The sequence below is a fragment of the Hyperolius riggenbachi genome, chromosome 3 (assembly GCF_040937935.1).
Source record: "Hyperolius riggenbachi isolate aHypRig1 chromosome 3, aHypRig1.pri, whole genome shotgun sequence".
In the NCBI taxonomy this organism is placed as follows: Eukaryota; Metazoa; Chordata; class Amphibia; order Anura; family Hyperoliidae; genus Hyperolius; species Hyperolius riggenbachi.
The window spans coordinates 11312846-11329859 of record NC_090648.1 but is presented as its reverse complement, the minus strand read 5'-3'; the positions used below and the strand labels follow the sequence as shown (position 1 = coordinate 11329859).

The 17014-nt window shown below is 54.6% G+C and overlaps 1 protein-coding gene across 1 annotated transcript in view; it reads right to left on the bottom strand.

Annotated features, from left to right (window-relative positions):
- Positions 1–350: 350 nt before the first annotated feature.
- The window catches only part of SENP3 (SUMO specific peptidase 3), a 54267-nt gene continuing 37603 nt past the window's right edge, over positions 351–17014 (bottom strand). The window contains exons 7-11 of the mRNA XM_068272009.1: positions 16001–16078; positions 11132–11269; positions 9073–9156; positions 5761–5811; positions 351–906 (exon numbers count right to left, since the gene is read on the bottom strand). Of these exons, the coding sequence (XP_068128110.1) occupies positions 796–906; positions 5761–5811; positions 9073–9156; positions 11132–11269; positions 16001–16078 (462 nt within the window). The 3' untranslated portion in view covers positions 351–795. The remainder of the gene's footprint in view (positions 907–5760; positions 5812–9072; positions 9157–11131; positions 11270–16000; positions 16079–17014) is intronic.

Below are 17014 nucleotides of genomic sequence, written 5' to 3'. Positions count from 1 at the left end.
TCATACTGTGCTGTGTGATCTCCATGCTCCATCCAGTGACTAAGCATTACCTTGTACTCATACCGTGCTGTGTGATCTGGTCTTTCTTGTATTCCTGTATTGTCATATTGCTGTATGTCACCCCTAAATATTGTCTGTAACCTAAACTAATGTCCAGCGCTGCGTAATGTGTTGGCGCTTTACAAATACAAAAAATAAACTCTGCTCCACCCACAATCTCCCAGAAGCCACACCCATCTTCCCACATATACCCCACCCCTTTCGTGGCCAAGAAGACTACTTTGCCAACCAAATGCTGTCGCAGCGATTAAAAACAGAGCGCAACTTCCAATTTGATTTTACAGACACGGTTTCTATACAACGATTTATTTGTTTTTACTTTTTCTTCTTTTTTTGCCAAAAAGGAAACGAAAAAAACAAAACGAAAAAAACAAAAAACCTACAAACTTGTTTTTTTTCTTTTCCCGGAAACCGTTTAAATAAGAGAAAAAAAAAATAATAAAAAAACATAAAAAAAAGACACAGAATGAAGAAGAGGCATAACATAGTCTGACAAAAAGTATGGGCAGGGCGAGGGGCTGTCTGCAGAGACGGGGAGGCCCAGAACGGGCCGTTTACAAAACCCCCCAGAACACCATAAAACAATTTACAAGTGGAGGCTGAAAAAGCCCCCTGTGGGGGGAGGGGAATGCTCCTCGCGGGCGCAGAGCGGGCAGTGATAGATCACGGAGAGAGACCCCCTCTCTGTCTAGGACCGCGGGGACCCTGGCTCAGTCCGGGCCCTTCAGGCTCTCTTCATTCGATCAGCCTACAGTGACACAGCTCCTTGTACATCTGACGCCGCAGCTTGGGCATATCCTGCTGTCCGAAGGAGAACGACAGCTCCAGGGCCAGGAACTTGCAGTACTGCGGAGACAAGAGGGGCGGGAGAGGTCAGACAAGAGGGGCGGGAGAGGTCAGACAAGAGGGGCCGGGTGGGAGAGGTCAGACAAGAGGGGCCGGGTGGGAGAGGTCAGACAAGGAGGAGCGGGAGAGGTCAGACAAGGGGGGGCGGGAGAGGTCAGACAAGGGGGGGCGGGAGAGGTCAGACAAGGGGGGGCGGGAGAGGTCAGACAAGGGGGGGGGCGGGAGAGGTCAGACAAGGGGGGGGGCGGGAGAAGTCAGACAAGAGGGGCGGGAGAGGTCAGACAAGAGGGGCGGGAGAGGTCAGACAAGAGGGGCGGGAGAGGTCAGACAAGGGGGGGCGGGAGAGGTCAGACAAGAGGGGCCGGGTGGGAGAGGTCAGACAAGAGGGGCCGGGTGGGAGAGGTCAGACAAGGAGGGGCGGGAGAGGTCAGACAAGGGGGGGCGGGAGAGGTCAGACAAGGGGGGGCGGGAGAGGTCAGACAAGGGGGGGGGGGCGGGAGAAGTCAGACAAGGGGGGCGGGAGAGGTCAGACAAGGGGGGGCGGGAGAGGTCAGACAAGGGGGGCCGGGTGGGAGAGGTCAGACAAGGGGGGCCGGGTGGGAGAGGTCAGACAAGGGGGGGCGGGAGAGGTCAGACAAGAGGGGCCGGGTGGGAGAGGTCAGACAAGAGGGGCCGGGTGGGAGAGGTCAGACAAGGGGGGGCGGGAGAGGTCAGACAAGAGGGGGCGGGAGAGGCCAGACAAGGGGGGGCGGGAGAGGTCAGACAAGGGGGGGCGGGAGAGGTCAGACAAGGGGGGGCGGGAGAAGTCAGACAAGGGGGGGCGGGAGAGGTCAGACAAGGGGGGGCGGGAGAGGTCAGACAAGGGGGGCGGGAGAGGTCAGACAAGGGGGGCGGGAGAGGCCAGACAAGGGGGGGCGGGAGAGGTCAGACAAGGGGGGGCGGGAGAGGTCAGACAAGGGGGGGCGGGAGAGGTCAGACAAGGGGGGGCGGGAGAGGTCAGACAAGGGGGGGCGGGAGAGGTCAGACAAGGGGGGGCGGGAGAGGTCAGACAAGGGGGGGCGGGAGAGGTCAGACAAGGGGGGGCGGGAGAGGTCAGACAAGGGGGGGCGGGAGAGGTCAGACAAGGGGGGGCGGGAGAGGTCAGACAAGGGGGGGCGGGAGAGGTCAGACAAGGGGGGGCGGGAGAGGTCAGACAAGGGGGGGCGGGAGAGGTCAGACAAGGGGGGGCGGGAGAGGTCAGACAAGGGGGGGCGGGAGACGTCAGACAAGAGGGGCGGGAGAGGTCAGACAAGAGGGGCCGGGTGGGAGAGGTCAGACAAGGGGGGGCGGGAGAAGACAGACAAGGGGGGCGGGAGAGGTCAGACAAGGGGGGGCGGGAGAAGTCAGACAAGGGGGGGCGGGAGAAGTCAGACAAGGGGGGGCGGGAGAAGTCAGACAAGGGGGGGCGGGAGAGGTCAGACAAGGGGGGGCGGGAGAGGTCAGACAAGGGGGGGCGGGAGAGGTCAGACAAGGGGGGGCGGGAGAGGTCAGACAAGGGGGGGCGGGAGAGGTCAGACGGGGGGCGGGAGAGGTCAGACAAGGGGGGGCGGGAGAGGTCAGACAAGGGGGGGCGGGAGAGGTCAGACAAGGGGGGGCGGGAGAGGTCAGACAAGGGGGGCGGGAGAGGTCAGACAAGGGGGGCGGGAGAGGTCAGACAAGAGGGGCGGGAGAGGTCAGACAAGGGGGGGCGGGAGAGGTCAGACAAGGGGGGGCGGGAGAGGTCAGACAAGGGGGGGCGGGAGAGGTCAGACAAGGGGGGGCGGGAGAGGTCAGACAAGGGGGGGCGGGAGAGGTCAGACAAGGGGGGCGGGAGAGGTCAGACAAGGGGGGCGGGAGAGGTCAGACAAGGGGGCGGGAGAGGTCAGACAAGGGGGGCGGGAGAGGTCAGACAAGAGGGGCGGGAGAGGTCAGACAAGGGGGGGCGGGAGAGGTCAGACAAGGGGGGGCGGGAGAGGTCAGACAAGGGGGGGCGGGAGAGGTCAGACAAGGGGGGGGCGGGAGAGGTCAGACAAGGGGGGGGCGGGAGAGGTCAGACAAGGGGGGGGCGGGAGAGGTCAGACAAGGGGGGGCGGGAGAGGTCAGACAAGGGGGGGCGGACAAGGGGGGGCGGGAGAGGTCAGACAAGGGGGGGCGGGAGAGGTCAGACAAGAGGGGGCGGGAGAGGTCAGACAAGAGGGGGCGGGAGAGGTCAGACAAGGGGGGGCGGGAGAGGTCAGACAAGGGGGGGCGGGAGAGGTCAGACAAGGGGGGGCGGGAGAGGTCAGACAAGGGGGGCGGGAGAGGTCAGACAAGGGGGGCGGGAGAGGTCAGACAAGGGGGGCGGGAGAGGTCAGACAAGGGGGGCGGGAGAGGTCAGACAAGAGGGGCGGGAGAGGTCAGACAAGAGGGGCGGGAGAGGTCAGACAAGGGGGGGCGGGAGAGGTCAGACAAGGGGGGGCGGGAGATGTCAGACAGGAAACCGCACAGTGAAGAAGCTTCTGTTTCAAGATAAAACTAATATGCATGAAGCATGATCGGTCTTCTCTGCTTAAAAAGGAACGCAAGGTGATCAACATACGGAGGCTGCCATATTTATTTCTTGTTAAACAATACCAGTTGCCTGGCAGTCCTGCCGATCCATCTGGCTGCAGTAGTGTCTGAATCACACACCTGAAACACGTATGTATCTAATCCAGTCACACTTCAGTCAGAGCTGTTGATTTGCATGCTTGTTCAGGGGCTATGGCTAAAAGTACTAGAGGCAGAGGATAAGCAGGACAGCCAGGCAATCTGCATTGTTTAAAAGAAAATAAACATGTTAGCATGCATAGGTCTCTAACCTTGGGTACTCTCTAAAGCACATCTGAAGTGAGAGTTATATGGAGGCCGCCATATGTATCCCCTTTTAAATAACACCAGTTGCTTGGCAGCCCTGCTAAAAGTATTAGAGGCAGTGGATCATCATGACCGCCAGGCAACTGGCATTGCTTAAACAGGAAATAAATATGTCAGCCTCCGTATCCCTCTCACTCTAGATCAGTGATGGAGTCACCTTGGCACTCCAGCTGTGACAAAACTACAAATCCCATCATGCCTCTGCCTCCCCGAGTTACGCTTAGAGCTGTCAGAGTATTGCAATGCCTCATGGGACTTGTAGTTCCACCACAGCTGCAGTGCCAAGGTCAGCCATCAGTGCTCTAGAATGTGAAGTGAGAGTTGTATGCAGCTCCTTCCTCTCCTGTACAGACTCTGCTCTTATTTACGGTCTTGTGCAGAATACGTGACTTTCGTTCACAGATCGCACTTTAGCAAGGATCCGACTGCCAATCACATCCCTTCTGCTGAGGCCACGCCTCTCCACACGACAGATCTCTGCAGGAGCCCAGTAACGGTACAATTTACTGACTGATCACATCATTATCATATTATACAGATCGTATGGTATGAGAACAGATTGGCACCACTTGCTCCCAACCACACTAGTGTTTAGTCCTTGAAGGACTGATCCAGCAACAAAGAAACAATCACAACAGGTTTTGATATCAGGAACAGTTTGGAAAATCCCTCTAATGCTGCGGATCGATTAAATGCGATCTCGTCTTTAGACCTGAATGCTCTTAACACAAATATGATCGATTGCTAAAAATCACCCCACTAACAGGCACCTTTAAAGGGGAACTGAAGAGAGAGGTATATGGAGGCTGCCATGTTTATTTCCTTTTAAGCAATACCAGTTGCCTGGCAGCCCTGCTGATCCTCTGCCTCTAATACTATTAGCCACAGCCCCTGAACAAGCATGCAGCAGATCAGGTGTTTCTGACATTAAAGTCAGATCTGACAAGATTAGCTGCATGCTTGTTTCTGGTGCGATTCAGATACTACTGCAGAGAAATAGACCAGCAGGGCTGCCAGGCAACTGGTATTGTTTAAAAGGAAATAAATATGGCAGCCTCCGTATACCTCTTACTTCAGTTCCCCTGTAAAGCACACCTGTAATGAGGGGCATATGGAGGCTGCCATATTTATTTCCTGTTAAACAATACCAGTTGCCTGGCAGCCCTGCTGATCTTTGGCTGCAGTAGTGTCTGAATCACACACCTGAAACAAGCATGCAGCTAATCCAGTCTGACTTCAGTCAGAGCACCTGATCTGCTGCATGCTTGTTGAGGGGCTGTGGATAAAAGTATGAGAGGCAGAGGATCAGCAGGACAGCCAAGCAATAAAGGGACATACATATATCAGCCTCCACAGCCCTTACAGTTCAGGTGTCTGAGGCTGCCACTTAAGCTGAGGATGGACATGATTTGTCCGTTCTCCGCTCATTGCTAAACGCACAGTGATCAGCGGCTATTTTATAAACAGGAGCTGTTCACACTTGTTCATTGGATCCGATGCAGTCAGTGATAATCCTGGGCAGGCAGATGTGTTCCCATATAGCCTATGGCAGTGATCTGCAAACTTGGCTCGCCAGCTATTAAGGGACTACAAGTCCCACAATGCATTTGCCTTTATGACTGGCTGTCAGACTCCGGCAATGCACTGTGGGACTTGTAGTTCCTTAACCGCTGGAGAGCCATGTTTGCAGATCACTGGCCTATGGAGGCAGCACATCTGCTCCGGGCTACAGCCGGACCATCGGAGCAGACATTACACTGTCCCCTCCTGCGGATCCGGCGCTAGTGGGAACCGAGCCACAAGCTGTAACAAATGCTTAAAAGGATCCCAAGATTACAATCTCTACATCAGCTAATGAAGTAACTACGTCAGCTGCATCCCCCTCCCCCAGGTGTGACACGGTGTGTAAGCCCCGCCCCTGCAGCACCACAAACGCCTCACCTGCAGCACGAAGGCCCCGCAGTCGCTGTCGTTGTTCTGTCGGGCCACATTCTGCAACACAAACATGAGATGAGACAATGCTGGAAGAATCCGATCGATAAATCAGCCTCCATCCGCCCTCTCAGTGACAACGGTAAGCCTAGAAGGGGCGAGTCAAAGAGCAGGCTCCTCCTCTCTCATAACCCTGCCAGAGTAGTGCAGTATTTCTCCAGCACTACACCCCTCAGTCACAGGATTATTCTTCTCATAATAGGGGTTAACTTATGTTTGAGAAGTAATAGTTCTGTTCTTGGCAGTTAAAGCACACCTGAAGGAGGGCAGTTCTGGTGAGGGGGTGTGCAGCCAGCGTCTCCCTGTGACGTGTGGATACAGCAGCCTATCAGAACTCTCCTGTGCTCTGGGGGGGAAGGGGAGGTCTGGTGAGGGGGTGTGCAGCCAGTGTCTCCCTGTGACGTGTGGATACAGCAGCCTATCAGAACTCTCCTGCACTCTGGGGGAGGGGAGTTCTGGTGAGGGGGTGTGCAGCCAGTGTCTCCCTGTGACGTGTGGACATAGCAGCCTATCAGAGCTCTCCTGTGCTCAGGGGGAGGGGAGTTCTGGTGAGGGAGCGTGCAGCCAGCGTCTCCCTGTGACGTGTGGATACAGCAGCCTATCAGAGCTCTCCTGTGCTCTGGGGGGGAAGGGGAGGTCTGGTGAGGGAGTGTGCAGCCAGCGTCTCCCTGTGACGTGTGAATACAGCAGCCTATCAGAGCTCTTCTGTGCTCTGGGGGAGGGGAGTTCTGGTGAGGGGGTGTGCAGCCAGCGTCTCCCTGTGACGTGTGGATACAGCAGCCTATCAGAGCTCTCCTGTGCTCTGGGGGAGGGGAGTTCTGGTGAGGGGGTGTGCAGCCAGTGTCTCCCTGTGACGTGTGGACATAGCAGCCTATCAGAGCTCTCCTGTGCTCAGGGGGAGGGGAGTTCTGGTGAGGGAGCGTGCAGCCAGCGTCTCCCTGTGACGTGTGGATACAGCAGCCTATCAGAGCTCTCCTGTGCTCTGGGGGGGAAGGGGAGGTCTGGTGAGGGAGTGTGCAGCCAGCGTCTCCCTGTGACGTGTGAATACAGCAGCCTATCAGAGCTCTTCTGTGCTCTGGGGGAGGGGAGTTCTGGTGAGGGGGTGTGCAGCCAGCGTCTCCCTGTGACGTGTGGATACAGCAGCCTATCAGAGCTCTCCTGTGCTCTGGGGGAGGGGAGTTCTGGTGAGGGGGTGTGCAGCCAGTGTCTCCCTGTGACGTGTGGACATAGCAGCCTATCAGAGCTCTCCTGTGCTCAGGGGGAGGGGAGTTCTGGTGAGGGAGCGTGCAGCCAGCGTCTCCCTGTGACGTGTGGATACAGCAGCCTATCAGAGCTCTCCTGTGCTCTGGGGGGAAGGGGAGGTCTGGTGAGGGAGTGTGCAGCCAGCGTCTCCCTGTGACGTGTGAATACAGCAGCCTATCAGAGCTCTCCTGTGCTCTGGGGGAGGGGAGTTCTGGTGAGGGTGTGTGCAGCCAGCGTCTCCCTGTGACGTGTGGATACAGCAGCCTATCAGAGCTCTCCTGTGCTCTGGGGGAGGGGAGTTCTGGTGAGGGGTGTGCAGCCAGCGTCTCCCTGTGACGTGTGGACATAGCAGCCTATAAGAGCTCTCCTGTGCTCTGGGGGAGGGGAGTACTGGTGAGGGGGTGTACAGCCAGCGTCTCCCTGTGACGTGTGGATGCAGCAGCCTATCAGAGCTCTCCTGTGCTCTGGGGGAGGGGAGTTCTGGTGAGGGGGTGTGCAGCCAGCGTCTCCCTGTGACGTGTGGACACAGCAGCCTATCAGAGCTCTCCTGTGCTCTTGGGGAGAGGGGAGTTCTGGTGACGGGGTGTGCAGCCAGTGTCTCCCTGTGACGTGTGGATACAGCAGCCTATCAGAGCTCTCCTGTGCTCTGGGGGGGAAGGGGAGGTCTGGTGAGGGAGTGTGCAGCCAGCGTCTCCCTGTGACGTGTGAATACAGCAGCCCATCAGAGCTCTCCTGTGCTCTGGGGGAGGGCAGTTCTGGTGAGGGGGTGTGCAGCCAGCGTCTCCCTGTGACGTGTGGACAGAGCAGCCTATCAGAGCTCTCCTGTGCTCTGGGGGAGGGGAGTACTGGTGAGGGGGTGTGCAGCCAGCGTCTCCCTGTGACGTGTAGATACAGCAGCCTATCAGAGCTCTCCTGTGCTCTGGGGGAGGGGAGTTCTGGTGAGGAGTGTGCAGCCAGCGTCTCCCTGTGCCGTGTGGATACAGCAGCCTATCAAAGCTCTCCTGTGCTCTGGGGGAGGGCAGTTCTGGTGAGGGGGGTGTGCAGCCAGCGTCTCCCTGTGACGTGTGGACATAGCAGCCTATCAGAGCCCTCCTGTGCTCTGGGGGAGGGCAGTTCTGGTGACGAGGTGTGCAGCCAGCGTCTCCCTGTGCCGTGTGGATACAGCCACCTATCAGAGCTCTCCTGTGCTCCGGGGGAGGGGAGTTCTGGTGAGTGGGTGTACGGCCAGCGTCTCCCTGTGACATGTGGATGCCGCAGCCTATCAGAGCTCTCCTGTGCTCTGGGTGAGGGCAGTTCTGGGGAGTGTGCAGCAAGCGTCTCCCTGTGATGTGTGGATACAGCAGCCTATCAGAGCCCTCCTGTGCTCTGGGGGAGGGGAGTTCTGGTGAGGGGGTGTGCAGCCAGTGTCTTCCTGTGACGTGAGGATACAGCAGCCTATCAGAGGTCCCCTGTGCTCCGGGGGAGGGGAGTTCTGGTGAGGGGGTGTACAGCCAGCGTCTCCCTGTGACGTGTGGATGCAGCAGCCTATCAGAGCTCTCCTGTGCTCTGGGGGAGGGGAGTTCTGGTGAGGGGGTGTGCAGCCAGCGTCTCCCTGTGACGTGTGGACACAGCAGCCTATCAGAGCTCTCCTGTGCTCTTGGGGAGAGGGGAGTTCTGGTGACGGGGTGTGCAGCCAGTGTCTCCCTGTGACGTGTGGATACAGCAGCCTATCAGAGCTCTCCTGTGCTCTGGGGGGAAGGGGAGGTCTGGTGAGGGGGTGTGCAGCCAGCGTCTCCCTGTGACATGTGGATGCAGCAGTCTATCAGAGCTTTCCTGTGCTCTGGGGGAGGGGAGTTCTGGTGAGGGGAGTGTGCAGCCAGCGTCTCCCTGTGACGTGTGGATATAGCAGCCTATCAGTGGAGCTCTCCTGTGCTCTGGGGGAGGGGATTTCTGGCGAGGAGTGTGCAGCCAGCGTCTCCCTGTGACGTGTGGACATAGCAGCCTATCAGAGCTCTCCAGTGCTCCGGGGGTCACACTCACCATCTTGAAGAGACCCTTCCAGCCTTCAATGAACTCTGGCCTCTCCTTCTTCACCGCTTCAGCCTGCAGGTATTTGGCTATGTGCTGCAAGGACAAGACACGGAAGCCATCAGTACCAACGTTGTGACATCAGCATCACTAAAGTGACATCAGCACCACAGTGACATCAGCCATAATAACCGAGTATCTACGGAAAGCAGCGCACCACCATTCTCACGCCCGCCACTCCTGCCAATCTCACCAGGCAATCTCTATGCAACTTTACACATGCAAAAAATTAGCGACAGCCACATTGTGCTCTGTATGGAAGACCAGAAACATGGCTAAAAATCAGGATACAACAGCACAAACAAGTGATCAGGAATTTGGCTGCCGGTAAGGATCAGTATGCTACACCTGTTGCTAGGCACTTTTTGCAAGCCGGTCATGCCGTTTCACAACTGCGATGGTTCAATATGGATGCTATCCCCCCTCTGAAGAGAGGTGGTGATAGGGACAAACTGCTTTTGCAGCGCTAGTCTAAAGGTGGCCATACACTGTTCGATTTGCCATCAGATCGACCAATAGATAGATCCCTCTCTGATCGAATCTGATCAGAGATGGATCGTATGGCTGCCTTTACTGCAAACATATTGTGAATCGATTTCAGCATGAAATCGATTCACCATCTGTGGGGCTGCCCCTGCCCCCCACCCCCACCCCATACATTACCTGATCCAGCCGGCGCGAGTACCCCGGTCTCCGTCTCTTCTCTGGGCTCCAGCTTCACTGTACTTCCTGTCCGGGGAAGTTTGAACAGTAGAGGGCGTTCTACTGTTTAAACGTCCTGTTGGGACAGGATGAAGTGAAGCCCGACGGAGCCCAGCGGAGAAGGAGCAGCGGTGACAGCGGGGATACACGCCCCGGCCGGATCAGGTAATGTATTGCCGCTAACGCTGGTCATTAGAATGCCGCTATCGACGCATTACCGACCCGCCGGTGATCGAGCGAAATCTTCCGTGCGGACTGATTGACGGGAACGATAGATTTCGGATGGAAATCGATCGTTCGGTTGGCATTTGTGCAACGATTTCTTGGCAGATTCGATCACACAGATTTTGCTGTATATCGGCGGGAAATAGTACAAGTGTATGGGCCCCTTAAGTGGATTTGGAAATTTGATTGTATTGCACCTAATGGCTTAAATGAGAACAATAACTGTTTTTTTTCTAGGACTTCTCTTTTAGGGGGGACTTCACAGAGGAATAATGGACTTGATTCGTCTATTTGATAAGTCCTTGCTTTTCTTGACTTATAATGTATTATGAGCGATGTTTAAAATGTATTGTATGAAGTCCTAATATGTGTTCTACAGTACACACTTCTGTTTATCCTCAGATTCTTCCAGGGTAGACAGGGTGTAGTTCCCCGTTTTGACAATTAGCATACTGTGGGTTGTCACTTCCTGGGGGTGGGTATAAATCACTTGTGGGCGGTATACCTGAGGAAGGTCTCTGCCCAAAACATGTAGTGTACTGTCTGCTCCAATACAGCTTGTTTGGCCCGACTGAGAAACTCCCTTCAGGTCTGATACTTGCCTAGGAAGAAGAAAGGCTCCAGATATGGCATAGCCTGATATCACTGCCAGGTCCGTTATTCCTCCGCTGTCTCCTGGTACAACTGCCAGGCTGAGCAGCTCTACTGTGCAAGAAACATGCCTCTAAAACCCTTGCCAGTGGTTAAAGTAACTGGAACTACTAGCACAGGTTAGCTATATTAAGGTTCTCCTGACTGGGAGTACAGTGGAGAGTATTTATACCTTCTGCATTTCCCACCCCTGGCTTATACTCGGGTCAATCATTTTTTCTTGTTTTTTAATGGTAAAAAAATGGGGGTATTCGGCCTATACTCTAGTATATAAGGTAAATAAATCCACCTAGCGTGCATACAGCCACAACCATCAGAACAATGCGCTGGGGTTGGTACAGAGTGTCAGGATGCAGACGTGCAGAATAAGCCCAGGAGACAGCTACGGCGTCACAATCACACGGGTCTCAGGGACGGGGACACGGAAACTCACCTTAGGGCAGCGCCTGTTGAGGGTACGCTGGGAATCAAAGTAAGTAATGGTCCTCTTAGACACGTCCACACAGACAAGAGACCAGTGGACCTCCAGGTGGATGGGGATAAGCAATAGCTGCTTGTTGAAGATATCCACCTACCGGGAACAAGCGGGGACAGATTATACTTTACAGGAGCTGAATTACAGCCGTACACAGACATACAACACACTAACATCCCCATAGGGTTGGCAATGCTTAGGAGACCTCATGGAGAAGCATGTGATCAGTTTGATCAGCTGATCGATTTGTAAGGCTCCGATGACTTCCTGATTTAACACATGATCAGCAAATCAGAGACTTACATATCCATAAGCTGATCAAACTGATCACATGCTTCTCCATGAGTTGAACTGGACTTGCCTAATCTCCATGATCCCATCCAGTGACTAAGCATTGTACTCTGTGCTGTGTGATCTGGTTTGCATGTATTCCTGTATTGTCATATTGCTGTATGTCACCCCTAAATATTGTCTGTAACCTAAACTAATGTTCAGCGCTGCGTAATATGTTGGCGCTTTATAAATAAACCAAATAAATGAGTTCTACTGAGCATTCAGTTTTATTGTATCTGAATTTATCTGTTAAGCACAAGCATTTTAGAGATATATTTTCTACTGAGCATTGCCATCTCTACTCTACATACGCCAAAGTATGGCACCTATGAGCGTGAATGGGGCGGGGTAAAGGAGGGAATGGGAGGACAGATAGGAGGGAATGGGAGGACAGATAGGAGGGAATGGGGGGACAGATAGGAGGGAATGGGGGGACAGATAGGAGGGAATGGGAGGACAGATAGGAGGGAATGGGAGGACAGATAGGAGGGAATGGGAGGAAAGACAGGAGGGAATGGGAGGACAGACAGGAGGGAATGGGAGGGCAGATAGGAGGGAATGAACGGGAGGGCAGATAGGAGGGAATGAACGGGAGGGCAGATAGGAGGGAATGAACGGGAGGGCAGATAGGAGGGAATGAACGGGAGGGCAGATAGGAGGGAACGGGAGGGCAGATAGGAGGGAACGGGAGGGCAGATAGGAGGGAACGGGAGGGCAGATAGGAGGGAACGGGAGGGCAGATAGGAGGGAACGGGAGGGCAGATAGGAGGGAACGGGAGGAAAGATAGGAGGGAATGGGAGGACAGATAGGAGGGAATGGGAGGACAGATAGGAGGGAATGGGAGGACAGATAGGAGGGAATGGGAGGGGCGATAGGAGGTAATGGGAGGGGCCATAGGAGGGAATGGGAGGGGCCATAGGAGGGAATGGGAGGGGCGAATGGGAGGGGCCATAGGAGGGAATGGGAGGGGCGATAGGAGGGAACATTGCAGCAAGCCAGCCTCTTACTGCCAATGTGAGTTTAGCTAGAAGTCGGATTTTTCCAGGCGAGATCACAGGAAACAAGGAGAGGAAGTGCAGAGGTGTGTGGTGTGGCTTCAGCATGAGCATTCCTCTGTAATTACGGCACTTTATTGAGCCAAGCAGTTTTTATTTTTTCTAATTGGGGAACAATGTAACACTTGTGATAAATTGGTCAGATTTGTATAATTATGTTACTATCAACCAGAGAAATTTACAGGTAGTCCCAGGTTAATGGACAAGATAGGGACTTGTAGGTTCGTTCTTAACCTGAATCTGTTCACAAGTTGGAACATTGTGCTATTTCTGTCCCCTGTGCCTCCAGTGTCTCCCTCTGTGTCACCTCTGCCCTCTGTGCCTCCTCTGTGCCTCCAGTGTCCCCCTCTGTGTCACCTCTGCCCTCTGTGCCCCCCGGGGCCTCCAGTGTCCCCCGATGTCACCTCTGCCCTCTGTACCTCCTGTGTCCCCCTCTGTGTCACCTCTGCCCTCTGTACCTCCTGTGTCCCCCTCTGTGTCACCTCTGCCCTCTGTACCTCCAGTGTCCCCCTCTGCCCCCTGTACCTCCTCTGTGCCTCCAGTGTCCCCCTCTGTGTCACCTCTGCCCCCTGTACCTCCTCTGTTCCTCCAGTGTCCCCCTCTGTGTCACCTCTGTCCCCTGCACCTCCTCTGTGCCTCCAGTGTCCCCCGATGTCACCTCTGCCCTCTGTACCTCCTGTGTCCCCCTCTGTGTCACCTCTGCCCTCTGTACCTCCTCTGTGCCTCCAGTGTCCCCCTCTGTGTCACCTCTGCCCTCTGTACCTCCTGTGTCCCCCTCTGTGTCACCTCTGCCCTCTGTACCTCCAGTGTCCCCCTCTGCCCCCTGTACCTCCTCTGTGCCTCCAGTGTCCCCCTCTGTGTCACCTCTGCCCCCTGTACCTCCTCTGTTCCTCCAGTGTCCCCCTCTGTGTCACCTCTGTCCCCTGCACCTCCTCTGTGCCTCCAGTGTCCCCCGATGTCACCTCTGCCCTCTGTACCTCCTGTGTCCCCCTCTGTGTCACCTCTGCCCTCTGTACCTCCTCTGTGCCTCCAGTGTCCCCCTCTGTGTCACCTCTGCCCTCTGTACCTCCTGTGTCCCCCTCTGTGTCACCTCTGCACCTCCTGTGTCCCCCCCTCTGTGTCACCTCTGCCCTCTGTACCTCCTTTGTGCCTCCAGTGTCCCCCTCTGCCCCCTGTACCTCCTCTGTGCCTCCAGTGTCCCCCTCTGTCACCTCTGCCCCCTGTACCTCCTCTGTTCCTCCAGTGTCCCCCTCTGTGTCACCTCTGTCCCCTGTACCTCCTCTGTGCCTCCAGTGTCCCCCGATGTCACCTCTGCCCTCTGTACCTCCTGTGTCCCCCTCTGTGTCACCTCTGCCCCCTGTACCTCCTCTGTACCCCCAGTTTCCCCCTCTGTGTCACCTGTCCCCTGTACTTCCTTTGTACCCCCAGTGTCCCCCTCTGTGTCACCTCTGCCCCCTGTACCTCCTCTGTGCCTCCAGTGTCCCCCCGTGTCACCTCTGTCCCCTGTACCTCCTCTGTGTCACCTCTGCCCCCTGTACCTCCTCTGTTCCTCCAGTGCCCCCCTCTGTGTCACCTCTGTCCCCTGTACCTCCTCTGTGCCCCCAGTGTCCCCCTCTGTGTCACTTCTGCCCTCTATACCTCCTCTGTGCCTCCAGTGTCCCCCTCTGTGTCACCTCTGTCCCCTGTACCTCCTCTGTGCATCCAGTGTCCCCCTCTGTCCCCCCTCTGTGCCCCCAGTGTCCCCCTCTGTGTCACTTCTGCCCTCTATACCTCCTCTGTGCCTCCAGTGTCCCCCGATGTCACTTCTGCCCTCTGTGCACCCCCTGTGCCTCCAGTGTCCCCCTCTGTGTCACCTCTGCCCTCTGTGCCTGCTTATACAAGTTTAAAAGCCATTTTTTCTTTGAATTTTTTTAAAATCGATTTTCTCAAAAACTACAAGTCCAATTTGAAATATTTTTTGGGCATGTTTTCATTGAAACACCGAATCTATGCCGTTTGTATCGGCGGGCCGTTCGTAAGTCAGGGACTACCTGTAGTACAACTCTCCAATTGGAAAGAAAACTGCACCTTGTATGGCCACCTTTACATGGATGTGCCGGAACAATTTATAGGCTTTGCAATAGCGGATTGTCAGCTGGGGGATCTCAGATGTAAAGGTGTCCTTACATCCGGTGTGAGCAGATGGACCATGAGACAGATCCGTCTCTGACTGAATCTGATCACAGAGAGATCTGCTGCCTGCCCACACACTGCACAGCGATTTCTAATTGTTCTCAGTATGCAATTTATCAGGTATAGACCCAGCGCTGCCTCCAATTCATCAAGTACACCTGAAGAGAGAGGGATAGGAAGGCTGCCATGTTTATTTCCTGTTAAGCAATACCAGTTGCCTGGCTCTCCTGCTGATCCTCTGCCTCTAATACTATTAGCCATAGCCCCTGAACAAGCATGCAGCAGATCAGGTGACTGAAGTGTGACTAAATTAGCTGCATGCTTGTTTCTGGTGTGATTCAGACACTACTGCAGCCAAAGTGACCAGCAGGGCTGCCAGGCAACTGGTATTGTTTAAGAGGAAACAAATATGGCAGCCTCTGTATTCTTCTAATTACAGTTGTCCTTTAAATGTCCCTTGGTGCCTGCGCTCTGTATAATTTCACCTGAATGCCGGTGTGACTCCCAACAGTCTCTGCCGTGTCCGTGCCTACGTATACCACGTGGGCGAGGTCACACACTCGGGGCCACGCCATGCAGGCGCTCGGGGTAGCGGGTGAGGGCGGAGGAGGAGTCACACCGGTGGGGAGGTCGGGCAGCGGAGGTCTGTCGCGTCCGCCGGTGCGATATCGCATGCCATTACTGCAGCGCCCCCTAATGGAGCCTATGCAACCAAGACTTTCCAGCACACCCAGGCCAGGCTTTCCACAGTTTTGGCTCGAAATTAATCGAAACATTGATTGTGCAGACATGTTGCAGCAACGATTCTCATCTGGTTCAATAAAATTATCAAATCAAATCAAATGTTTGATTGGGCCACAAAATCACCAGATGTGGTAAGGCCTCTATCATCTGCAGACCAACCTATCACGTCCGAGTAATTCTACCAGCACAGCCCTCTCCATTGTACAAAGACTGCGAGAGATGGAGGTGGAGACTATTTCCTGGGGGAAGGGGGGGGGGGGGGGAGAAGAGACCCTTCTCTGGGATCAGCTGGAGAGCGTAAAGGTAAGGTTGCTGCCTTTGATGTATGGTTTGAGCTTTTCACCGGGGTTCAAATCCCAGCACAAGCCATTATGTAAGACAGTATGGAGTCTTTGGGCAAGACCCCCCAATAGCCCAGGTTGCCCATGGAGCGCCTCCTGGTGGCTGCAGCACTGAAGTGCTTAGAGTTTGCCAGGAAACAAGTGCAATATAAATGTTATGCTTCGTGTCTCGCTCACTTACGTTCTTTGTCCACCTCTTCACTCCTTCATATCCCTTGGTTCTCAGCTTGTCATAGAAAAAACTGTTAAAGAAATGGACCTAGAATACAGAACACAAAGTATAAGTGAAATGCTCCGCCCACAGAAAACATGGCTCCTCCTCTTTACCACTTCCTACAATGCAGAAGAAATCAAGAATATTTCCCCAGGAAAAGGAGAATCTTTCAGCAGAATGAATCCTTGTATAAAAAGCGATGGTGTCCCAGCGTCTTACAGAAGACATCTTATCCCCACTTCTCTGTCCTCCTTACATGACAGTCTTAGGGCCGAGCCACACTGAGTGCTTTTCAATCCGTCAAATTGGTCGCAATTTTACTACAAGTCAGTGGGAGTGCGATTCTAAAACGCAAATGCAGAGCGGACGGACCAAAAAGCGCTCAGCTCATTACTTACAGTACACCTGAAGGGAGAGTGATATGGAGGCTGCCATATTTATATCCTGAAGGATCTGTCAGCCATACTATCTCAGAAAAATATGATAAATACTTGCTCTACTTACATAACATATGTATTGCACTGTCCACATTATGATTATAGTGATTTTTCTATACAAGGGAAAAAAAAAAAAAAAAAAAAGAAAAAAAAAAAAGGGAAAATCCTTAGTATTCTCCATTTTAACTGTGGCTATCTTGAAGCCAATCCTGATGTAATTTCCTCCCTTACTCTCCTCTGCCTGATTGTGAATGCATTGCCCGCCCTCCTCCCACTCTTCAGACACTCCCACCCAGCCCTGCAAAAGTGCATTGCCTCAGCATGAGAAATATTGGCCTATCAGAGAGGAACCGAGGTGTGGGAGGGGAAAACAGGAGGGAACGAAGCTTCAGCCAATCTGGCTGCATTAGGTAAGTCACAGGAGGGAGGGGGACTTACCCAGAAGCCTTCGGGCCGACTGCGCTCCATTACGCTTGATAGGCGTAATAAAAACTGCATTCCACCACTCACTTCCACGCTTCCTCCTTCCGGCTTGAAAGACGTG